Source organism: Brachypodium distachyon, chromosome 1 (genome assembly GCF_000005505.3).
Source record: "Brachypodium distachyon strain Bd21 chromosome 1, Brachypodium_distachyon_v3.0, whole genome shotgun sequence".
In the NCBI taxonomy this organism is placed as follows: domain Eukaryota; kingdom Viridiplantae; phylum Streptophyta; class Magnoliopsida; order Poales; family Poaceae; genus Brachypodium; species Brachypodium distachyon.
In genome coordinates, this window is record NC_016131.3 from 20484180 (window position 1) to 20507431 (window position 23252).

At 45.6% G+C, this 23252-nt stretch overlaps 5 protein-coding genes and 2 long non-coding RNA genes across 9 annotated transcripts; 3 read left to right on the forward strand and 4 right to left on the reverse strand.

Moving 5' to 3' along the window:
• Positions 1–645: 645 nt before the first annotated feature.
• LOC100846157 (G-type lectin S-receptor-like serine/threonine-protein kinase B120) lies at positions 646–5579 on the forward strand. The gene is made up of 7 exons (XM_010238914.3): positions 646–2170; positions 3547–3663; positions 3773–4008; positions 4147–4357; positions 4469–4706; positions 4803–4953; positions 5076–5579. Exons 1-7 carry the CDS (start codon positions 772–774, stop codon positions 5394–5396), a joined length of 2673 nt encoding a protein of 890 aa, XP_010237216.1. The 5' UTR covers positions 646–771; the 3' UTR covers positions 5397–5579.
• LOC106865733 lies at positions 2319–3669 on the reverse strand. 2 transcript variants are annotated; one of them, XR_002962374.1, is made up of 3 exons: positions 3538–3663; positions 3308–3459; positions 2319–2927 (listed from the first exon to the last, which is right to left on the reverse strand). It is a non-coding gene; the product is annotated as an uncharacterized LOC106865733 (long non-coding RNA). The 2 variants fall into 2 exon arrangements; XR_001405044.2 differs by lacking the exon at positions 2319–2927 and having other exon boundaries at positions 3143–3459; positions 3538–3669.
• An 81-nt stretch (positions 5580–5660) lies between the features above and the next one.
• On the reverse strand, positions 5661–9545 carry LOC100825797 (organelle RRM domain-containing protein 2, mitochondrial). The gene is made up of 4 exons (XM_003562899.4): positions 9239–9545; positions 6328–6396; positions 6139–6245; positions 5661–5976 (listed from the first exon to the last, which is right to left on the reverse strand). Exons 1-4 carry the CDS (start codon positions 9528–9530, stop codon positions 5872–5874), a joined length of 573 nt encoding a protein of 190 aa, XP_003562947.2. The 5' UTR covers positions 9531–9545; the 3' UTR covers positions 5661–5871.
• A 300-nt stretch (positions 9546–9845) lies between these two features.
• Positions 9846–16022, reverse strand: LOC100825489 (probable V-type proton ATPase subunit H). Of its 2 annotated transcripts, none has more exons than XM_010238923.3 (12): positions 15886–16022; positions 15615–15683; positions 14443–14568; positions 13846–13948; positions 13700–13772; positions 12442–12507; positions 12249–12366; positions 11978–12139; positions 11540–11665; positions 11326–11451; positions 10738–10917; positions 9846–10398 (listed from the first exon to the last, which is right to left on the reverse strand). In XM_010238923.3, the coding sequence occupies exons 2-12, from the start codon at positions 15642–15644 to the stop codon at positions 10150–10152; spliced, it is 1359 nt and encodes a 452-aa protein (XP_010237225.1). In that variant the 5' UTR covers positions 15645–15683; positions 15886–16022; the 3' UTR covers positions 9846–10149. The 2 variants fall into 2 exon arrangements, with proteins under 2 accessions (XP_010237225.1, XP_024313487.1); XM_024457719.1 differs by lacking the exon at positions 15886–16022 and adding an exon at positions 15820–15841.
• A 548-nt stretch (positions 16023–16570) lies between these two features.
• LOC100826112 (transcription factor UDT1) lies at positions 16571–19444 on the reverse strand. The gene is made up of 4 exons (XM_003562900.4): positions 18131–19444; positions 17707–17877; positions 17033–17209; positions 16571–16934 (listed from the first exon to the last, which is right to left on the reverse strand). The coding sequence occupies exons 1-4, from the start codon at positions 18392–18394 to the stop codon at positions 16857–16859; spliced, it is 690 nt and encodes a 229-aa protein (XP_003562948.1). The 5' UTR covers positions 18395–19444; the 3' UTR covers positions 16571–16856.
• Positions 17171–18119, forward strand: LOC112270140. The gene is made up of 2 exons (XR_002962510.1): positions 17171–17313; positions 17691–18119. It is a non-coding gene; the product is annotated as an uncharacterized LOC112270140 (long non-coding RNA).
• Positions 19445–20277: 833 nt separating the features above from the next.
• Positions 20278–23008, forward strand: LOC100826421 (protein THYLAKOID ASSEMBLY 8-like, chloroplastic). The gene is made up of 2 exons (XM_003562901.4): positions 20278–20724; positions 22117–23008. Exons 1-2 carry the CDS (start codon positions 20374–20376, stop codon positions 22504–22506), a joined length of 741 nt encoding a protein of 246 aa, XP_003562949.1. The 5' UTR covers positions 20278–20373; the 3' UTR covers positions 22507–23008.
• Positions 23009–23252: the final 244 nt, after the last annotated feature.

Consider the following 23252-nt stretch of genomic DNA (forward strand, 5'->3'; position numbering starts at 1 on the left):
CATGCAGCATGATGTACCGCAGCACCGGCACCACGCACTCCGAATGTTACACGAACTGCAGCAAACGAAAATGTGGCGCCGGAGATCTTTGGTGGCCATTGCCCATGATGCCTAGCTAAGCTCCGTCACTATCAAGAGCAAAGGAACCGAAAAACAACAAAAAATCGAGCATATACTGACGCTAGATTGACGAGAAGAACTTCATTTTGGGGTGATCTTATCTAGACCAACAAACTACGCCATTAATTTATAGTCCATGATTAAGCTCAGCCGGGCGTGAGCCGGAACGTGGATCATTTTGCCATCATCAGCTTACTAGAAGTAGCAGTTAGTACTCGAGAAAAAAAAAACAGCAGTACTAGTAAGCATCCGTCAACGGCTAGTTTGTCGCTCGTTTTTTCAGTCTTCTGGTCTCAAACAAACAAAACAATGTGAACCCGGAGCTTCGCAGCCCCTTCCATTCCATAATCTATGATTCCTACCCACTTTACAGTCGCACCAGCACGACGCCTAATTAATCAACCAGATCAATCAAGGTAACCAATTAAGCTAATGAAACCCCATTCAAAACCATGCGGCCTAAATTGCCTTTTCCACGCGGTTCGCGCGCACTTGATATTAGCACGGCCTCGGAAGCTAGCAACCTCTCCCCTTATTAGTACTCCTCGTCTTCATCCCTCACGACCTCTCGTCTTCCGCGCCCCTTGATCAAAAATCAAACACGGGAAAGCCAAAAAAACTACAGGCAGCAAAGCCATTGTTGATCGACCCATGGAGCACGCTCGCCTCGTCACACCCACAGCGCTCGCGGCCGTGCCCTTCTTCTTCCTCTTCCTCCTCCTCTGCCTGCACGCCGATGCGGCCACGACGCTCTTACAAGGCCAATCGCTGGGCCGCAACGACAAGCTCGTGTCGCCCAACGGCGCGTTCCTCCTCGCCTTCTTCGTCCCGCGCGGCGGCGGCGACGGGTCGCGCGCGTACCTCGGCGTCCTCTACGCCCGCGCCGCGGAGGAGACCGTGCCGTGGGTCGCCAACCGCGACGCGCCGGTCAGCGCCTCCTCCGCCTTATACTCCGCCACGGTCACTTCCTCCGGCCAGCTCCAGATCCTCGAGGGCGACCGCGTCGTGTGGCAGACCAGCAACACGCCGCCTTCGTCTTCCTCGGGGAACAACAACAACTTCACTCTCACGATCCAAGACACGGGAAACCTCGTGCTCGGCAATGGGGGACAGAATACGGCGCCGCTGTGGCAGAGCTTCGACCACCCGACGGACACCTTCCTTCCGGGGATGAGCATCACGCTGGACCGGCGCGACGGGGCCGTGGCGAGCAACACGCTATTCACCTCCTGGGCCAGCCCCGGCGACCCGGCCCCGGGCAACTTCACGCTGGGCCAGGACCCGCTCGGCTCGGCCCAGCTCTACATCTGGCGCCACACCCCCGGCAATACCCCGAACAACAGCGGCATCAAGTACTGGAGATCGGGGCAGTGGGCCAACACCAAGTTCGTGGGCATCCCCTGGCGGTCCCTCTACGTCTACGGGTTCAGGCTCGCCGGCGACGCGTCGCGGGGCAGCGGCACCCGCGGCGGCGTCATGTCCTACACCTTCAGCGCCTACAACGAGTCCCAGTTCAGGTTCGTGCTGAAGCCCAACGGCACGGAGACCTGCTACATGCTCCTGGAATCCACGGGCGCCTGGGAGGTGGTCTGGTCGCAGCCCACCATCCCTTGCCACGCCTACAACACGTGCGGCCCCAACGCCGGCTGCGCCGCCGCCGACGACCATGGCCGCGCCGCCGCCTGCAAGTGCCTCCAGGGGTTCGAGCCGAGGTCGGAGGAAGAGTATTACGGGAGAGGGAACTGGACGCGGGGTTGCGTGAGGAGCAAGCCGCTGACGTGCAGCGAGAGGAACGTGGAGGTGAGCGGTGGCGACGCCTTCGCGGCGCTCCCCGGCGTCAAGCTTCCCGACTTCGCCGTGTGGGAGTCGACGGTCGGCGGCGCCGACGCGTGCAAGGGGTGGTGCCTGGCTAACTGCACGTGTGGTGCGTACAGCTACAGCGACGGCACCGGGTGCTTGACGTGGTCCGGCCGGGATTTGGTGGATGTCTACAAGTTCCCCAACGGAGAAGGGTATGACCTGCACATCAAGGTCCCTGCTTCTCTATTAGGTATGTCTTTCCTACTCTTAATTTTTATTTTTTTTGACAGCAAAGCCTTTCCTGCTCTTAATTAGTACTGATGGTTGTCATTTGTTACTGATTTGTGAATTAGTTGGATTTACAAAGCTGCCGTTACTCGTTACGGAGTAGCTAGGAAAGTTCTTAGTTGTTCGGTCAGTATAATTGCCAAATGAACATGTTTGACTGAGCACATGCCAATGACGGATCGGGCTCCAGTGACGCTTGGTCGTTGGCGCATGGGCGCGGCCCCACCTACCGAGCCAAACCACTGGATTGGCCAGGAAGGGAACATGCCATTTTGTTCTTTAGTCCATGATGAGGAACATTGAATCCAGCCGTGTTAATTGAGAATTCGTAAGGGGACAAGGAGTACGTATACAAAACAAGCGGAATCTTTGGGTTTACAGTCGCCGTAAATCTATGAGAAAGCTATCCAGTGTAAATGCAGGAAGATGTGAAATTTCGGGATCGCATCCGGTGCGATGCCTTCTGTAGTCCACGGAATAAAATTCTTCAGGATGTTTAGCCGAGTACAAGATGGTTGCCAACTTGGGCTAGTAAACAGTTGTCGTGAACGGTGAAAAAAACTAGCTGGAAAAGCTTTCCTAGATGGTGAAATGCGATATGCATGCCTTTCAGATGAGACGTGCCACTCCCCATTTCTTATGCTTTACAAGCTGTCCTTGTTTGGTAGTAAAGCATTATCGCAAACAAAAGGGTTATTTGGATATTCGAAGTTGAAGGTCTGCAAAAGAAGAACGGCCCTGACTTCTGACTTCCGCGGATATATATTTCAATCTCTTACTAGTTGGCTTAATTAAAGATTGTTCCGACATATCCTTTTCGAAAGAAAAAAAAAGATTAATTGTTCCGACGAGGACTGAAGGACCGGTCTTAAATGCTTTAACTTACTACGGAGTACTAGATCATTAGACATGGCATGAAAATGACCTAACAGGGTTTGTTCTTTAACCATCTTGAGATTAGGATGGGATAGTTTACAGTTAGGTTCACCAATACTAGTATATTGCGTGTGGCACACGAGTAACATGTGAAACAAATCATGCTTTGACCATGCATGCACACGCCAACATGTCTGACCATATGTGGCGATTTTTATATTACCTGATCTGAATGCATGCGTGGCTTTGGCACACAACATGCACGGTTTGCACGGAGCAGACGTCTGACACTTTGGTCAATTCTTGAAGTTGATCTATTCCGTTGTGATAGGGTGAGTAGACATAAGATTCATAGACGGCACTGTACCTTTTTAGCTGCAGGAAAATTACTCATTTCATTTGACAACTGGACATGTCCGATACTGTACTAAATTTTACTGTTGTTTTTCTTACCCCGGCCAGAAACAGGCGCGAAACGGAGGCGATGGACAGCGGTTATTGTCAGCGTAGTCACCGCCCTGGCGGTTGTACTGGCCGCTTGCGGCATTCTCCTGTGGAAATGCAGAAGAAGAATCGGAGGTGAGGGTTTGGTCAGTGTACCTGAAATCCGAAGCAATTCTGAGCTCGAAAACATAGAAAATTTCAACGGTTTGCATGTGAGGTTAATTTGGTTTTCATTCTTGTGCAGAGAAATTGGGCGTTGGCGGCAGGGAAGAGAAGAAGCCGAGACCCTCGATGCTGCATCCCCGGAGGGAAGCGAAAAACGATTTCTCGGGGCCCAAACAGCAGCCCGATCTCGAGGAAGCGGAGAACGGCGACAGCTGCGAGCTGCCGCTTTTCCCCCTTGAGACCTTGGCGGAGGCCACCGGCGGCTTCAGCGACTCCAACAAGCTCGGCGAGGGAGGGTTCGGCCATGTGTACAAGGTATGTGATCAGGACAACAACTGAATAGCATAATGTAAAAAAAAAAGAAAAAAAGAATTGAAGTATTGCTGCAAAGATTTTGATCGATGCATGGGTGATGTTACTGATCTGGATCATAATCGATTAATGGATTTGCAGGGGAGTCTTCCCGGCGGCGAAGAGGTGGCGGTGAAGAGGCTGTCGAAGAGCTCGGGGCAGGGGTGCGAGGAGTTCAAGAACGAGGTGATACTCATCTCGAAGCTGCAGCACCGCAACCTGGTCCGGATCCTGGGGTGCTGCATCCAGGGGCACGAGAAGATGCTGGTCTACGAGTACATGCCCAACAAAAGCCTCGACGCCTTCCTCTTCGGTACTTGCGCACTCTCTCCCCCATCTCATTTCAAAATCTACCTGCATCGATCAGCAATAATTGAGCTCCGTGAAAGCTAATTCTGACTGATATGCGTGCGTTACGTGTCAGATCCGGCGCGGCGGGGGCTCCTGGACTGGAAGACGAGGCTGAGCATCATCGAAGGGATCGCGCGGGGGCTGCTGTACCTCCACAGGGACTCGAGGCTCCGCGTGGTGCACAGGGACCTCAAGGCCAGCAACATCCTCCTGGACCACGACATGAACCCCAAGATCTCCGACTTCGGCATGGCCAGGATCTTCGGCGGCGACCAGAAGCAGGAGAACACCAACCGCGTCGTCGGGACACTGTGAGTACAACACTAGTACGATATATGCTTGCTGAAACGACAATTAAGACTTGAAGAGCCTGGGATGCTGATTTCTTTTCTTTTTTGTGTGATCAGAGGGTACATGTCGCCGGAATACGCGATGGAGGGCCTGTTCTCGGTGAGGTCCGACGTGTACAGCTTCGGCATACTGGTGCTGGAGATCATCACCGGCCAGAAGAACAGCAGCTTCCACCACATGGAAGGCTCGCTCAACATCGTAGGCTACGTAAGCACTCCTCATCACACATTATCCTCCATCCACTGCTCTCTGCAGGTTCTCCTCTGAAAAATCAGTGAAATTCATGTCAACTAACCTAGCTTACTGCTTGCTTGATGGATCATAAACAGGCGTGGCAGATGTGGAACGCGGACAAGGGGTCGGAGCTGATCGACCCGTCGATCCGGTCGTCGTCGGCGTCGCGGGAGGCGCTGCGGTGCGTCCACATGGCGCTGCTGTGCGTGCAGGACCACGCGTGCGACCGGCCGGACATCCCCTACGTGGTGATGGCGCTGGGCAGCGACAGCTCCGTGCTGCCGATGCCCAAGCCGCCCACCTTCACGCTGCAGTGCACCTCGTCCGACAGGGAAGGCTTTCTCGGGGGCAATGCCGATTACTACGAGTCCTACTCCGCTTCCGATCTCACGGTAACCATGCTCCAAGGGAGGTGACAGCAGTACGTAGACAGGAATTAATCCATGTGCTGATTAGCTAGGGGCTGGGTGATTTTAGGATTTTGAGTTTTGTCTCCCTTTTGCTCTGTACATTGCGCAATTTTGTAACACCGTGTGTTGATTATTTTTATTTTATTTTTTGACATGAGGAAAGGCTGTTTAGTCATTATTTGATTATTACCAGAAAGTGTATATTTTGGGGTAGTTCTCTGGAGAGAACAGCAGACCACTAGGCAACGACAGCATTGAACGTCCGTTCTGTTTTCGGTACTTCTTTCCTTCCCCATTACTAACAGATTCAGTTTATTCAGTTCACTAAATAAGGTAGTACCATTACTCAACAGGTCAATTTAGGACAAAATGTGGCTTAGTTTCTTGGTGGACAAGCACGGTCTATCAACAACGTCTCGAAGAACGAGCAATTTGTGATCCATAGAACTCCAATAGGCCTCCTATGACGCAGCCAACATTATTAGCTAGAGTATTGGTAGCCAGATGGTGTCCCAGCTGATTGTGGCGGCTGCTGGGCTTCTCTCTGCTTTGCGTACTCCGCGAATATCACCCAACCATCGAGGAACTACACACAAAGATGGACTTGTGTCAAGAGCAGATGAAAACTAAGCCCAATAAGCTACAGTGGGATGCGCAACATCGGCAAAGAGTAGTGACTGATGTACTGTTTCCGAGTTTCCATTAAGACACAGGGCTTTGTTATACTATCTTTTAAACTTGTCCTCACCTTTCCATCCATGCCTTTTATGCCCTCACCAGCTTCTTCCACAGTTGCATATTTAACAAAGCCAAAACCTCTGGAGTATCCAGATATTCTATCCGTGATGACTCTTGCTGCAAACATAGTGATGATGTGTATTAATGGATTCAGTAGTAGTACACAGAGGAAAGAACTACAGAGGTTAGAACCACATACCTTCAGTAACCTGACCGAATTTCGAGAAGGCTTCCCTAAGTCCGTCAGTTGTCGTGCGCTTATTCAACCCTGCATGTGTAAACTTGTTATACAGCTTGCTCATAATGAAGCTCTGTGTGATCTTGAAAAAAGATGAAACTTTGCATTTCAATAAAAATGCACCAATGTCTATGTAGAACACGACTTTGACCATAGTAGGATATTCATCACATCAACTACATGAAGAAGTACAGACATCACCAAACTCCAAGGTAAATTAAGATCTTACTGCCATATACAAATTTTCCTTAAGAACAAATATGATGAATATTGACGTTCCAAACAAGATGATCTATGGGCATACCAAACTTGCAGAAACCATAGGAAGATACTAACTAATCAACCATTCAACCTTGCTCATTTCCATTTTCAAACACAAAAGTTCAGTAATTACACCATTATGCATGATAGGGAATAATGCCAATCATGTGTTTTGAACAATACCAGTTTAACTAATGTTTAGTATCTGTTCAAATAGTATGCCTGGACCAATTACATATAATTCTGTTCTTGCATCATATTGACTACAGAGAATAGAAGGGCATATGCTTGGCTGATGCCTAATATCACAAAAATCTTTAGGAATAGGTGAACTGTGGCTGCAACAAAAACTTCGGCAAACAAAATTACTACCACAAGTGTGGTCAAGTTTGGAAAAAAGTTGAAACTATGACAGATGACCATACGGATAACAAAGTGTAGCGAGCCAAGTGTTACAATGTAACGAAGACATGCCGAAGGAATTGAGGACCGACTATGGTTTGGCATGGCAAACTTTGGCTACAAAGCTAACATGAAATGACGAAAACCTAATGTGACCTACAGAAATAACACTGTTAATCAGATAACTAACATCCCAGGATGTGATAATCTAGATGACGGAAGTACTACGGGTCATCACATGTAAAATACGATATGGACCTGTAATAGTGATATTCATCACATCAGCTACATGAAGACGGTTGGTCAATCTCCACAACCTAAGCAATTGCAAGCTCATTTCAAGCCCTAGATTCCAAGACGGTTGCTAAAAGGCTAATCCAAATTCACTTGAGCTACTAATCTGTTTTCACTTGGAAGAAATTTGACTCAAGTTCTGAAATGTGATTCCAGAAAGAATCAGAGAAACGGGAACACCAAACATGAAAAAGAGATATAAATTATTCAATCCAACAGTGAGGCTTGGCATGGATTCAGATAATCCAACTTTTCGAAATTTTCTGCTTTGTGTCTAATGTTACACAGTAGATTACTCCCACCTTCCCAAATATAAGTCACATTATTATGCATGCAGTCAACGATTTAGAACTTTCAGCACGAATATGCGTGAGAATATATGGATTGGACAGTTGTATTTATCTTGCAAAAAACTGTTATGTCATATGTTTTTACTAATGTTCTAAACATACTATAACTGAAAATGGTAGTTAATCTGCATTGGGGACTGAAAGGTCAAATGTGGCCTATATTTTGGGAAGGAGGGAGTATAAAATAAGATCAGCACATCAAACTTCAGCAACCGCAACCTGGGGCCAGAATCGACAAATACACGTTTATCCATCCAATGTATCTCAAGATTCAACCAAGGTCAAGGAAAAAAGTTAACACATTGCACATGTACTTTCACAGAAAGGGCTAACCACCTATATGTGCCTTGGCTGGCTACATGTTTCCTGGAAATATGACACAAAAATATCAGTCTACATCACACATGAACAAGAAATTGAAGTTCATGGGGAGGTTGTGGTGTTGTTTTGCTGAAGGGACGAGCAGTGAACAATGGCGTCATTGGTGCCACCTCCACTGCCAATGGGTAGGAGTGACCGAATGAGTAGTGCAGCTCCAGGAGCAGGAGAGCTCGTAGCTTAGCTAGTACAGTGGTGGAGATGGGCCAGATGTCACTCAAGTTGGCTGGGTACTTGGGATAGGATTAAGGAAGGTGGGAACCAGATTGCTCTGAGACAAAGATAGATTATGTAACTCTTAGTACAATGCATATCCACTTACTTGTGAGGATATTTCTAGAAGAGCACAATAGGGGAATGGAAATATGAGGGAGTACATGAGAACACGCTGCTGGCCATGAGTAGGACTTAGTCCCATCTGATACTCCTACAATAACGATTCAAACTAGATGCTAAGACGATGTAGAACCAGTACTGGGAGTTGAAGTGAATGTTCCGGTAGTTCTCCAACATAATCTATCTTGCAGTGGTTGTCTTGGTCATTAAATTATGGATCGCACGCTTTTCTGAATTTATTTAGCTCACTAGTTTTGATCTACTTAATCTGAGAATGAAGAGGATCACCAGTAGTCCGGTAGTTGGATATACAGCCGAGCGCTTACGATATATCTTTGTGTAATCTGATGACCCTCGCATACCAGTGCTGGAGATAGTATTCTGACAATTATTCTCAACAGCTTCCCTTTGATTGCCCTCCAACATTTCAACTTATAAGGCGTTCATTTGTCTACTATTGTGTCGATGTCCTTTGATGGTTAACCTTGCGGGCTGTTAGGTGAGGATATACATGTAAGTCGTTTTTTGGTACTTCATTCATGTATTTTGTAAGGTGGTCTTTGTCGGGGGGAAATGTTATAAGGTGATGTTTCCATAGTGCATTTTATTTCGTAGAAAAATATAAATTGAATTTCCTGCAACATAACCTACCCCAAGAGACTATACTAGCAACAAAAAATTAGTGACCATCAGCTCTTAATCCAGGAGGTAACAACTTCCTACATAGCACAGCACAGGAAGCTAACACTGGCACAATCCTCAGAGCCAGAACATAAAGGAATAAACAATAAGGGGTTTGACATACAAAATGAAAGAATGAAAGAGTGGAGAGGCACGGGAAGAGGAGTTGCCTGAGACGAAGAGGTTGTTGCAGGGCTCCGCCGCGGGGCGAGCGGCCGGGGGAGGCGGTGGGGAGAAGGCCGAGACGGAAAACATCCGCCGGAACCCAGCACGAGCAGCACCGGCGCGAGAAGCGACCGCCGCCATGAGTATCGATGGGTCGGTGGACGGTGGTGAGTGCGGCGCTACGATTAGAGGATTTCTCTTGTTGCGACGGGAAGGGTTTGCTGTTTGCGCTTGCTCAGAGTTAATGTTGGGCCGAGAAGGCGAGAACTGGGCAGGATTCTGGCCCAACAAAGCCATGTTCGTCCATTTACACGTACTAGAACAAGAACCCATGGAGAGGACGGCAGAACCCCGGACCAAGAGTCCAGGACATCGAGGGGGCGAATCCTGAAAGTTAATTCGAAGGACCGTGGCCTAGTCAAATTTTCCGCATTGACACGACAGGACGACTAGTATTCTTTTATTAAATTTTGAATTTTCTGTTAGCAAAAGTTCTTACTGAAATTTTGCAAGATCTTTCCGATATTTCATGACCACAGTTCAATATTTTGCTTCTTTCACATAGAAAATAGTGACAAGAACATGAAAATCACGAGCAAAACCCAAAAGACAAGCTTCAACCATCAGTTCCCACGGAAAATGAATACAATTTACATAAATCGTGTTTCTTACATTCGTTCCTCAGGCAAGAACACTGTTCAGAGGAAAGAAACACTGCTCATGGACCCTTTATTACATCGAGCAAGCAATTGCTGAGACTATTTATTATACACCAGTTTCATAAATCAAAAAGCAACAGGATAATACTGGACAAGAGGTTTCGAGGTCTTACATTCTCAATAATTGTTTGCCATTCTGAAGAACGGCATGAGGTTCTGTGGATCTAACGCTTCATAAATACAAAAACTTCTTGGTCTTAAGCCTGCAGGAAGCTAGCATACTTTGCGCCGAGGAAGAGCCTCTGCACGCAGAGTAGGGAATTCTTCCTTACTTCAGCATTGTCGTGGTTCATGAGTTTCATGACTCGGTCCTTTGCCTTGAGGTCTGCCACCACTATGCGGCCAGAAGGATGGTACTGTAGGAACTGCGAGAGGTCATAGCAGGCAACCGCAAGAGCGGTGGTGTCGGTTGACGTGTCGATGACTGTCATAAGGACACGTAGAATCTGCAAAATTGAAGGCGTCACTCCACGACAATTACAGAAATAATACAAATGGGAGTTATATAAACACAGCTGGGCTGGAGCCAAATCCTATATGTGATCTTGTGTATCCACTTTGTCTATGCATACCAGGAAAAAAGTTCAAAAGATTAATTAACCATAGGGAAGGGCACTAGAACAAATTTAAATTGGACTTTTTGGCAGTTCACTTTGGGTTATAGAAGCATTTAGCTCCTGAAATGCCACAACAAAGGGACAAACATAAAAAAACTCCCAAATTTTTTGTTCACAAAATATTATGTGCTTTCTGAAATGTATCATTCATGAAAGGATATGACATACCTGGAAATCATTTTCCTCAAAATTGGTAATATTCTCCCGCCAGAAACTTGGGTCTTTGTGCATTGGAGACCAATCAAGATGGCCAAGAAGAACTTGCTGCTTGTACTTGTCAAACGAGCTCAGCCTCTTAAGATTCTCTTTGAGCCCTACTTCTAGTTGATTCAGTGCATCTAATAAATCCTGGGTACATAGGTAGCAAAATGTCAGTTCAAACAGGTATTGCGACAAGCTCAACTACACAATATCTAAATAATTTCAAACAAATTTATGCTTGGATTGGTTTCCCAAATTCCACACAAAGTTTGAAGATCCCCCAAATTGTCTCCAGTGCTGCAATCTTCGCAGCATGCATCATGTCATCATACTACTATACTACAGAATGGAAATGTGTATACTTGTCAAAGTGTCAGCAAGTCTTTGTGCAGTTAACCAGAATGAATCCATCTACTTACCATGGTTGGCATGGGTGGTTGGGGACCAGATCACACGAACATTCAGCAAACAAGAAAATAAACTAAAAACTGGGCGACTCATTTTGCAGCTTAGAGTAAAAAGTAATAAATGCAAAAGGTTTTGTAACCCCCTCACCTCATCACTCCATGCTTGAGCTTTCAAATTCTGTACTATATGTGGCAATCCAAGATCAATCATCTGGGCAGCAAATGCGCCCTTCGCCAGCAAATTACGTAAGGACATCACAACAACTCTGACAACCTTCATGAAAATAGAAAATAATATTATTCCATATTTCTGATATAAGGAAATGTGATAACATGGTAAACTTAAGAACTCCAATGCTCACCTTCTCTTTAGTAGAGCCTTTGACAACCTCTACAAGTCTTGGCATCACTCTTGTAGTGGACAAGTAATCAACTGCTGCATCATAGAAGGATAAAAGCCAGATGCAAAGACAAGTTTCGTAGAGAAGCTGCACAAGATTCAACCAGGGTAAACAGAAGATTACAAAATAGTTCACTTTTACAGAAAAGGATATCTATGCTTCTCATCGACAATTGGACTGGTTAAGTAATAATAAATGTACATATTGCTCCAAAAATGATTGCCCCGTTAATTAAATAGTTAACGGATGCTCAAAAGGTGGAAGAGCAACATGCTTGCATCGAACAAATCTAACAAGAAAAGCATGCAAAATTTGAGCATGGATAGTTCAACTTATGTTCTTGACAAAAAAACAATTTGCCTATTTTACATTTATATGATTAAGGGCCTCAGCAATCACCTGAATTGACTGTTGCGTTGAAGCTGGAGATATTAAAGGAATGAGCAATTTTACACCATCTGTCTGAACAAACAAAGTTCTAACATATGGCTCCTTTAGCAAAGTAGCGAGGCAGTGGGTAGCCGTAGGAATAGAAAAGTTCGGGTGGGTGGGGCTCCTCAGCTGCAAAGCACCATTCTCAATATTTAGAACTCTTGAACACTAGTTCCATAACACAATATATGTGACGCTATAATAAACTATACCTAAAGACTATACCACAAGTTCTAACCTGAGTGCAGAGCCAATCAACCAAACCTCTTAACACATCATGAATTGATGTAAGCTTGCTCTTTGAATTTGAAGCCTCTCCATTTGGAACCATGCCATTCTGAAGCTTAGGTCTTGCACTATAATCACGGTAAAGTTAGATTATCCCTAGAAAGGAAAAAAGAATGTAGCCATTGAATATAAACAGAATGTACCTTATTAAGTGAGTCAATATCTTACAGCTTTTTTCTTGGACAAACCAGTTACCTTTCAAGAGCAATCTGGAAATTGTAATTTTGTTAGACAAATATGACAAGCAGAGAACAAACTAATACATGAAACATTACTGGCAAAGTTAGTAGCATGTGAACTATGCACATATCCCATCCCAGTTGAGATGGTAAAAGATAATGGTGTTTGGCTCTTGTGCTTGCTTATGGTAGGGCATGTTTGGATTGCTGCCAAAATAGACTAGACCATGCTAATTTCTCGGTCATGGCCAAAATTTTGGTTTTTGTTTGGATTGTTCCTAATTTCTGGCTAGCCAAACTTTTGGTAAGGTACCTAGGTAAACTTTGGCTCAAACCAATAATACCCTTAATATCCAAAATTTCATATACAGCTGGAGGAAGTGGGAGGTGGGACAATGAACAAGTATGAAGTCTCAAGGGAAAATTAGTTATATCTGGAGACCAATAATCAACTCGCGCCATATGGGGAAAAAAAGAAAATAATTGCCAGTCTGGCATACCAAATGTCGATTATGTCAATCAGATCAACTAAAGGCCCTATGGTTTACGGAATACCCTTATCACTCAATCCAGCAAGATTTTCTTTTTATTTTACCGGAATAAAAAAACTTGACCGGAAAGCAAGATTTTCTTTGGTGAGTGGAATCTAACCATCTAATCCTACCGGGTTTTGTATGGCTACGAGAATGAATTGACCACGTCCAAGGAACAATTCATTTCAAAACTGGAAGATGTTACTAAGATTTATGAATAGGTCCATTACACAAAATCTGTTAACCCCAGTCCACCCTATAAAATTTGTTGATTTTGTCTATCGAATACGTATGAACTTTTTTTCGTCCAGGCAAGATGTCTGGTTTGAGGGATTTTCTCAAACCAGAAAAACCATGAGGTGCAAAGGTGCCCTGTTCCAATGATATGGTTGGTAATCCACCAAATGCCTTTACAAAACAGGAAGTACTGCTCAGTTAAACTGTCGTAGAGTATGTTGGTCTATTTGTACTTCGAAGGAGAAGGAGCTGGAGCGTCTAGTTCCAGCCTCTTAGTGCTGTCGTGTCTTCGTATCCTGTGCCCTGGGGTCTTTTCCCCTTGTATATATTGCACATATATTGTTTCTATCTAATATAATTCACTGTCAGAGCCTCTCTTCTTTCAAAAAAAAAGAGAAGGGGCAAACTTTAAGATGAAAAGGTACACAATATAGAAAATCTAGAAAACTTAACTTAGGAAAGGATCATAAATGTCTTCACCAGAGAGAGATTCATCATAGAACAGTGCGGCCCGTTTAGGATTGACTGAAAACAAAGGCAATAATTAACACTATAGCACTAACAAAACATTTTATCAAGTCGATAAGTAGTTGCACACCTGCAAGCATTTCATCAATGAGCGCAAGCACATATTCCACAGTTTCTTCTTTGGATATGCTCCGCAAGATATTCAAAAAAATCCGGACATAGGACGGCCCATCCTGTAAAAGCATAGATTTTTTTCCCATAAATCATTATTGCAAAGCTACCGGAAAATTTAAATATATGGATTTAGTCAAACAGAAGAATAGGTGAACAAAACTGGCAAAAAAAATCAGGGCAACAAAATAGAGAATGCATTATAGGCAAATCAGGACTCATGGTTCTCTTGAAGGAGATAAAAAAATACAAGTATTGTTTCAAAGTGAACCTCTAAAATGCTAAACTGACACCTTTCCTAATAGACAGAATCATATCATTTCATGACATGTACGCTAAAGCTAAATCCTAATGGATTGTAGAGTAAGAAAAGAAGAATAATGGTGATCTTAAGATTCAGATGCACCAGCTATAGCATGAATCAGCAGCAGAACTACAACATTAAAAGATGGCAAAGAAAGGTAGTTAAAAGAGAGTAAGAAAAGGCGAACATAGATGTTTTTCTAAGAAGGTATTTATCCCGAGAAAAACAATTTAAGACGATAAAGCTACTCACCTCATCAAGCAACGGACCTCTCTCACTTTCTGGCTTGTGGTCGTATCGCCTTAAAAGCTGAAGGCATGTTGAAGAGATTAGCTTAGTAGACATATATGTCTCCCATGGAATGTCCCGCTTGAGAACCTTGAAATACAAAACAAGAATCAGATAATTAATACATCATAAGAATTTCACCTTAATGTTCTTGAGTTTGAGAGAGAAACAAACAGATTTCTCATGTTAATTATGGACTAAAGGTTATATACACAAGAGAAGACAAACCCTAAACTGATGTGGAATACAAACAATGCCGTGTTAGGTATCTAGTATGCATCTCCTAATAATCAACAGATGTGCTGATGTTTTTTTGCACATTTCTCTAGAAAACAAAAATAAAGTATTATGCCATAGTAACATGGAACTGATTGTTATTCCTAAATAGTTACTAGTGAATCCAATCAAAATGAAAACTATGTGTTATTCTCATATTGAACAAAGCTCTGTTCAATATCCACAAGGACTAACCCATAGAACAAGGGCAGATTCACGTAAGATGTCACAATGGACTCATACAAAACTGAGTAGCCCTGCAGTGCAGCCATCTAACGTTTTGACACAATAATAGTTGATTCTACCGCAAATTATTCCTCAATCGTACAGAAAGGGCACACCCTTTCCTTTTAACAACAAAAAATCCTTTGATGGTAGCAGCTGCCGTTTGGACGGCTGGCACTCGAGTAGCACAAGGACATGACCACATTAAAATGCCAGCCCAAGTTGCATCACAAGAGCATGCATGGAGATCAAAATTCTACACTACCTCCAAGTACCAATAAAACATTATCTACTGTTATTTGAATTCTACAACTGTTTGCTCCTCCATAAGAACAAAAAGAAAAAGACGTCCGTGAAATATCCGCTCAATTCCAAACAACGTTACAAAAGAATCTTGTTTTGCGCTTTTTCTCGAGTTTCGCAGCAGTTTGCACAGTTCAATCACAAAGTCATATTTTCTTCAGACATCACACCCAGCTAATGCGCGCCCCCAAGCTACCCGATGCACCTAACACATCTCAAAATCTCAACACAGCAAAGCTAGGTCCCTCGAGTCTCAATGCACAATACAACATGAGTCACCATAGCACAACTAAACACGTTGGTCAGGCAAAAAATCCCAAGCATCAACTGACCTGCTCGGTGGTGAGCTCGGCGCGATCCATCGCGGCAGGTCAAACTCCGACCACCCTGAGCGCCCACACCTGCAAATTCAAAACCGTCCGGATCAGATCGAATCCCCTCCCAACACGAGATCCGATCGAAGCGACGGAAACGCCGCAGCCACCCAAAAAAAAAAAATTCCCCTGCGAAGGACCCCGCATGGAACGAAGCGCGGACCAGCGTTACCGTCTGGGACGAGCGATTCTAGCGAGGAGGGGCAAGTATCAAGGATCGTTGGCTCACCTGGGCGCGATGGGCGAGCGAGCAAGGGATCAGGAGGTAGGTTCGGGAAGATGTGGGGCGAAGAGATCTGAGAGAGACGGGAGGGAGGAGAAAAGATTGGAGATGAGCCAGAGACGAGTGGCCGAGTCCTTGATGGATGTGGGACCCACGTCCATAAGGACATACACGGCCACGTGGAAAGAGGTGTCGTGCTCGGCCGTGCTGTCCCTGCCTCCCTCCATCTATCCTGTCGCGTGAATCTCAAAGCAGTCGTGGTAAAGTCCTGTAGTTATTTCTTCTTCTGCCTCCTCCTGGGCGCTGCTGCCCTTGTCGCCGTCGAGGCGTGGAGCGGCGTCGCCGGCGGCGGCCACGGGGTAGGAGGCCTCGTCGCCTCGTCGGCGGGACTTGATGTACGGGAGGAGGTATCCGCGAGCTGCTTGTATTTAACCCTAGTTCTTCTTCTTTTTTCCCCTAAAAGTGAGTCCGATCGAAATCGTGCAACGCTTCGTTAGCCAAGAGCAATTTGCGTCCGTTGGGATCCGAAGAACCCTAGAAATCATTCGGATAGTAAAACCTTCTGTTCAAAGATCATTTGCATCCAATCCTTGCAGGCATTGCAGTTTTCAAAGGGGTAATTCAGGGGAATTTCTCACGGCCACTAACTGATTTCATTCAATCACATCTATCTGAACATCTTTAAGACCAATTGATGTATGCAGACCATGCATTAGTAAAGAAGATAGAAATAAAGATGATGGCGAATCATGGCATGGTTCACAAATCACAAGTTCATTGCGCCTCCGCGTACAACTTGGACACAAAATTCTGTCAGTTTTTGTCAATCTCTTTGTATGCTCCCTAGTTCCTACACAAAGACCACACCATACTGGCATACTCTAGAGTTATTTCTAACAAAGGTGGTCTTTGATTTCCACTGACAAATAGTATATGTTCTGTAATATGGGTAATCTGAGTTATTATTCTCGAGAGCCTCACATGCTTGGAACCTCCACAATACTGGACAGGAGGTTCCTTAGCTCCACCATCACAACATCCGGCTCACCCTTCACCTACACAGGAAGTAACCGTCTTATTACCATAACAGGTTTAGAATTTAAGTAAATCTCAGCAATCTTCCACTGCAACAAATAAATTGGGGATAATTTACCTCAATGGAGAAGAAACTCTCTGCATAGCCATAGAAGGTGATGGTGTTCAGGCTGAGCACTTGCACATTGTAGCTGCAGAGTGCTTCCAGGACTTTGGTGAAGAGGCCTGCCTTTTTGGTCCAAAAGATCTTGAGGTTGTACTTAAATGATCCTAGAGGTATCAGCTCCACCTGACCCTGTCAATGTGTACAGCCCGGTGAGTATGTGAGGAAATCTGCAGGATATCACAGCTACTACACTTAACACTATGGAGGATAATCGACGATGGATCTGACATACGGTACTTTCTACCTTTTAGGCTTCCAGAACACTGTTCTTTTTGTTTGAAACTTAGCACCTTGCAATTACATGGGAGTTTTTCATTCCAAAATTATGTTCCTTTTATAAAACTTCTTTACTAAACCAAATAAAAGTGTTAATTTGTAGGCTTTTGTTTTGCTGTGTTTAGGAGTAGGCTGGAATAAAAGAAGTTGGGTACTAATTTCAAGGATATACAAGTATTATATTCTACAGACTGCGGCATTGGTTGATCTGAGTTTTAGGTTCCAGAGATTTGTAATGTTGATTATAAGGACCAAGTTAATCTCAATACTGTCCTAACATTCTCTTTCAATAACTTTAATTAACTACTACTCTGGTAGCTTTGATCCCTCGCAGTAGCAGCAGGTACTACCTGATAATGGATGTTGTCTGTGGGGACGAAGGATTCGGAGCACGACGCGCTGCCTTGCTTCTCCCAAGCCTCGCCGGGGGAGTCGGCGAGCTGGCTCTGCAGCTCGAGGACCTCGTTCTGGAGCTTCTTGATGTGATCGATTGCGTCCGACAGGGTGGACTCCTTGCTCATCTGAAAACAACAGGCAAGCAAAAACCATGGGAACATGTCAGGAATGACAACTGAATTAATTTTCTTGCCAAGACGAAGCACATCAGATTATGATTTTGCTCCTTCCGTGTGCTCGCACAAAGGAGACAGATACTACTTCATTATTCAGGAGGAGAAAGAGAAACAAATTCGTGCCTAATTTCGGTGGCGTGATCATTCAGTGCAATTAGTAATCTCTGCTGGGAGGGAGGAAGCATGCAGAACATATATTCACCTTGGTGATCTTGGGCACGACGGCCCTGAGCGCGAGGATGTTGTTGTTGAGCCTGCCCCTCCGCCGCCTCTCGGCATCCAGGTTCTTGGACTTGTACTTGGTCTCCTCCCCCGCCGGCAACTGCTCCCCTTCCTCGCTCTCGTCCTCCCCTCCACCGCCGCCGCCGCCACCGAAGTTGAGCATCGACTCCACGAAGTCCTCCATCTTCACCTCCTCTCCGCCTCCGCTACCGCCGCCGCGGGGAGCCCTCGGACGGCGCGGCATTGCTCGCTGCTGCTTGGAGGATAGAGGAGGAGGAAGATGTCTGCCTGACTGCGCCTGCCTCCCGGTCTCCCACCGAACGAGAGAGGGCGTTCAGTGCAGTGCCACTCACTCTCACTCTCCTGCTAGTAGTGCTGGTGCCTTGTGGGCTTCTCCTTTGTTATATGGGCGGGGAGGCTGAGGAATCTCGCGGGGAAAGCAACCGCAAAGGAAAGGAGTGCTGGAACGCAAGTGAGATGGTTCCCTTCTCCGTCCTCGTGCCTGTGGGGAGGTGAGTTGGTTGGAGCGGCATCTCTCATGGGTTGGTTGCGCTGTTGACTGCACCCAGGAAGCCAGCCAGCAGGAGTGACAGAGAGAGCTTCTTCCCTCTCCATGGCTTGCCATTTCGTAACTGAAAAAAGGTGGCAAAGTTTCAGGTGTGATTGGGTCACATTGCATCCAATCCAGGCAGATCACGCTGCGCTGCGAGAGATTAATCAGGCTCAGATCATAAAGGAGTATTTGGAATACGGAGATGGTACAGAAAGATCTCCCTCTGATCTTTTGCCCCTCCGGCGAGCTCCTATGATTTCTTTCTGGCAGTACAACACAAGATGCTGCGGTGCGTGGTGCCGTGGTGGTACTGGCCGGGCAGAAGATCCGGCAGTGATTGGGAGGGGCGCTCTCCTCCGGTCTCTAGCTATCTGCGTCCTTTTGGGCAATGTGGTAACCGAAAAAGGACGTAATGCTGCGCTGGATGGATGGATCACAGGATCAGTGTACTGTGTACATTCAGGCGGGCAGGATCATGGGAATTCTCAAAAGCATGAAAGGTGCGGGCAGATATTATGTATTGTGTAGATACAGCGAGATCTCTGAAACTTTATCTAAGATCTCGTCCTGATTTCTTTCTAGTATCTTGGTACGTATATACAACAGTGAAATTCTCTAGCTGAGTCACGTCTCAGTGCACTGCTGTGGCGATCCGCGTGGTCCAAAGTTGGAACTCCTCGATTTCGATTTAGAGAGGGGTGATTTGCACCTGCTGTATGATATTAGGGCATGCTTGAAATGCAGGAATTTTCTTGAAATCGTAGTACTATAGTGAGAATTTCAAAACAAAAAACCTAGCTAATCATCTGACCCAAAATATGTCCCGAACAAGAACGACCCAAATCGGAACCGAACCCACGGTCGTGGCGAGACCAATCCAAGTACCACGCTGTCTTCTCCACGGCTCCAGGTCCTAAACCCAACCGAGCCCATGATGAGCCGCGGCAGGGCAGGGTTTTGCTCCCGAGTCCCCCACAAATGGTGGCCGCTCGAGCTCTCCTTGCCAAAATTCAGGTTAACCCGAAAGCTTGATCTATTCCCCTTCGCTCTGTCAATCTCTCACTTTGCCTTGATTCTCTCCCTCTCTCTCCCTCCCTCCCTCCCGATTGTCACGGCGTGCTGTCACAGCTCATCTTCGGACGTCGTTATCATGCCCCTCCTCCGTCGGCCAGTCCTCCTCTCCTTGTGTACCGTGACAACTCCTCCCTGTCAGTTGGATGAGCTTTCCTCACTCGCTGCCACCGCTTCTCCGGCGTGGTCGGTCATTCTCCTTCACGTGCACCATCAAGGTTAGAGGCCAATGCTTGTTATCATGGCTAGGTGCCTAAAGGACATCCCACCTATGTGGATTATGATTTGAATCTGCACTGCGGTGACTTCTCCCCACTCCCCATTGGTCGATCTTGTTTAACAATAAAAGCTGCGACAAGCAATATAGACCGGAGGAAGTACTATTATTTTAAAAAATCTTCTAAAAATGAAAAGTTCACTGAAAATGTCATGATAAATTTAAAAGTACTACTCGACCCCGTAGAAAAAAAAAGGCCAACTAAAGTAAGCTCCGACCCAAAGCAGAACCCAAGTACGCCGTCGTCGCTCCACGGCTCCACCTAAACCCAACCAGGCCCAAGCTGAGGCAGGGCAGGGTTTTGCTCCCGAGTCCCCCACCCATGGCGGCCGCTCGAGCTCTCCTCGCCCGCCTCCTCCGCCCCAAGATCCCGCCTCTTTCCTCATCCCACTGCTTTCTCCGGAGAGGAGGCCCTGTGCCGCTGCCGCCGCCCCCCGTCGGGGAGTGGCGGCGCGCGTTCCACGACGGGCGACCGCGCGGGCCGCTATGGCGGAGCAAGAAGCTGATCGGGAAGGAGGCCCTGTTCGCGATCCAGGGGCTGAAGCGGTTCAAGGGGGACGAGGAGAAGCTGAAGGAGTTCGTCAAGCGGCACGTGGCGCGGCTGCTCAAGGCTGACAAGCTCGCCGTGCTCGGCGAGCTGGAGCGCCAGGAGGAGGTCGACCTGTCCGTCAAGGTAAGGAGCCATTTTGCTGCTCCCCCCTCTCTCCGGTTTTGATTTCGGAGATTATTGAATCATTGAATGGATAGCAGCTGGAGGAACGCTTGTGATGATTAATTTCGTCCAGATGGTTGCTTAGCGTGTATTAGAGGAACATTTTTTTTCAATTAAATTGAACTTATGGTGTTGCCGTATGGGTAATTTGCTTGAAGTACTGAAATAGTGAAATTTTGTTACTTGCCTGTGATTGATGACATAGAGAGATGGATGAATGAATTGGAGAGGTGACAGGGGGTAATTTCGACATAAGCATGTGGAGGTAAAATTTATTTAGCCGATGGGGCGACCGACTGTGTTATGTGAACTTGTCAAAGTGTTTGGTTGAGATTCCTTGGTAAGGTTAGAAATGAGTTTGTGCTCTGAATTGGATTTCTTTGTACGGTAGAAAAAGGATTTCTTTGCCAAGGGCCAAGGTGGCATTGGTTTACCTTCTGATTGGATGGATGATTTTCCTGATGACTCGAGATAAATGAAAATGCATACTACCTCTTATGGTTCCAAAAGTTTTTTTTTTACGAAAATAGCACAGCGTGCCTTTCATTACCAAAGCAGTCGAGAAGGTCTCAACCGGGAAGAAAATACAAGTTAGGGTGAATTAACAGGGTGGGAGGTAGGGGCAATACAAAAACAAAAGAAAAAGTTCAAGGAACATCATCATCTCCCGACAGGAGGGCACCAATCCCCAAAGAGTCCGCATGACTCCATAGACAAGTTTCCTCCTGAATGAGCTCCACCGTCGCCACCGCCGTTCGCCGGCGATGCTTAAAGATCCTTCCATTTCTCTCATTCCAAACAGACCATAAGGTAAGTAGGAACAAGGAGGTAGCTCCTTTGATCTCGGCCCTGGCCCTGAAAGGCAATTCAGACAATTGCTATGTGCAGACTCAAGAATGTTTGTTTTTTCTTTTCAATTGCACTTTGCTTTTGTTTCCCATTGGGTAAGATAAATTCGCAAAAGCTGTTAAAATTTCTTTGTGTTTTTTCTAATGTTTGTATTTGTATGTTTGGTTATCTGTATCCAATTTTGGACTAGATGCTGGTTGGTCTTCAAATGACTAGTGTAGATCTCATTGTTGTATGCACTATCCTAGAGAGAGATAGCATATGCTGATAAGGAAACCATACACTAAAAGAATGTTTGCAAACTCCTGAGAAATGTTTGATTTTTTTTTACTGAATATCATCTTGTGCTACTTATCATATGCTTACTGAAATGAATGTTTACCTGTAATACTAAATATAGAGAATGTACTGAACTTAACCTCATCCCTTCATCAGAATTGAGTAGGATGTTTTCTCATGCTTGCCATTGTTGTACTGACCACTTTCTAAACATTTGTCTTGCAGATGTTTAGGATCGTTCAAAAGGAGGATTGGTATAAACCTGACGTTTACATGTACAAGGATTTGATTATTGCTCTAGCCAAGTGTAAGAAGATGGAGGAAGCAATGGAAATATGGGGGAACATGAGAGATGAGAAACTGTTTCCCGACTCACAGACTTATGCTGAAGTCATTAGAGGATTCCTGAGATATGGTTCGCCATCAGATGCAATGAATATTTATGAGGACATGAAAAGGTCACCTGATCCACCGGAAGAATTGCCTTTCAGGGTATTATTGAAGGGTCTTTTACCTCACCCGCTATTAAGGAACAGAGTGAAGCAAGATTTCGAAGAACTGTTCCCAGAGAGGCATATCTATGATCCCCCAGAAGAAATATTTGGAATGCACTAGGGTTGAAGTTTCTTTCCGAAGTTCTATGGCCGCATGAACCTGGTGAGCTTAAGATTTGATCAGATTAGCCGGTTGTTCCACAGATTATTTCTTACTTCTATCACAAGAATCCAGAATCTGATAGTTGGACTTTGGAGTGAGGTTATGGATGGTCCTGCTGCATGGAGAGTTGGAGACACAAGAAGATGTTCTGTTGGCCGGATGAGTTTGTTACTATGGTTACACAAATTATATTGTTCAGGCTATCTCTTACAATACCATTCCATTTATTCTCCTTGAAACTGCCATCCCTGTAATCCAGGATCTTGTGAGAAGCTGAGAAGTAACATTCAACAATGCCGTTCTGTTGGGTCCACTTATATGATTAGGTTGTTAGAATAGGACACTGCCCAATGTTCATGTTGTTCCTTCCCTAACCACTTCGGAAACCTACTTTTGATGAACATGAAGGCATCTTGTTTCCTGGTCACGAAATTCTGATTGTGGTAAAGTGAGCTCTGAATGACTAGGAGCTAACCGGCTAACAGTAAGTGTTCGTATTAAAACGATAAAGTAAACAGGGTGGCAATGTGTACTAACTAAATTTACCATGTGTACGTCCACTTTATTTGCTTCTTCGGATTTTAAAGGTTCGTTTATTAATGCGTTCGGGCATCTGGTTTGTGTTGCGACCTGTATGTTCCTCTATATGAAGTATCCTATCAAGCAAATATGGGCATATGGCTAGGTTTTTATGCGCTTGTACC

Coding starts and splice junctions, on each gene's coding strand:
- LOC100846157 (XM_010238914.3), top strand. CDS start 772: ATGGAGCACGCTCGCCTCGTCACACCCACAGCGCTCGCGGCCGTGCCC. Junction 4,009..4,146: donor GGTTCGGCCATGTGTACAAG/GTATGTGATCAG, acceptor ATGGATTTGCAG/GGGAGTCTTCCCGGCGGCGA. Junction 4,954..5,075: donor CGCTCAACATCGTAGGCTAC/GTAAGCACTCCT, acceptor GATCATAAACAG/GCGTGGCAGATGTGGAACGC.
- LOC100826112 (XM_003562900.4), bottom strand. CDS start 18,394: ATGCCGCGCCGTCCGAGGGCTCCCCGCGGCGGCGGTAGCGGAGGCGGA. Junction 17,210..17,706: donor CAGACAACATCCATTATCAG/GTAGTACCTGCT, acceptor ACACATTGACAG/GGTCAGGTGGAGCTGATACC. Junction 16,935..17,032: donor AGAGTTTCTTCTCCATTGAG/GTAAATTATCCC, acceptor CTTCCTGTGTAG/GTGAAGGGTGAGCCGGATGT.
- LOC100826421 (XM_003562901.4), top strand. CDS start 20,374: ATGGCGGCCGCTCGAGCTCTCCTCGCCCGCCTCCTCCGCCCCAAGATC. Junction 20,725..22,116: donor AGGTCGACCTGTCCGTCAAG/GTAAGGAGCCAT, acceptor TTTGTCTTGCAG/ATGTTTAGGATCGTTCAAAA.
- LOC100825797 (XM_003562899.4), bottom strand. CDS start 9,530: ATGGCTTTGTTGGGCCAGAATCCTGCCCAGTTCTCGCCTTCTCGGCCC. Junction 6,397..9,238: donor CAACAACCTCTTCGTCTCAG/GCAACTCCTCTT, acceptor TTACACATGCAG/GGTTGAATAAGCGCACGACA. Junction 5,977..6,138: donor TAAAAGGCATGGATGGAAAG/GTGAGGACAAGT, acceptor CTTTGTGTGTAG/TTCCTCGATGGTTGGGTGAT.
- LOC100825489 (XM_010238923.3), bottom strand. CDS start 15,644: ATGGATCGCGCCGAGCTCACCACCGAGCAG. Junction 14,569..15,614: donor CCGAGCTCACCACCGAGCAG/GTCAGTTGATGC, acceptor TTGTATTTCAAG/GTTCTCAAGCGGGACATTCC. Junction 11,452..11,539: donor AAGGCTCTACTAAAGAGAAG/GTGAGCATTGGA, acceptor ATTTTCATGAAG/GTTGTCAGAGTTGTTGTGAT.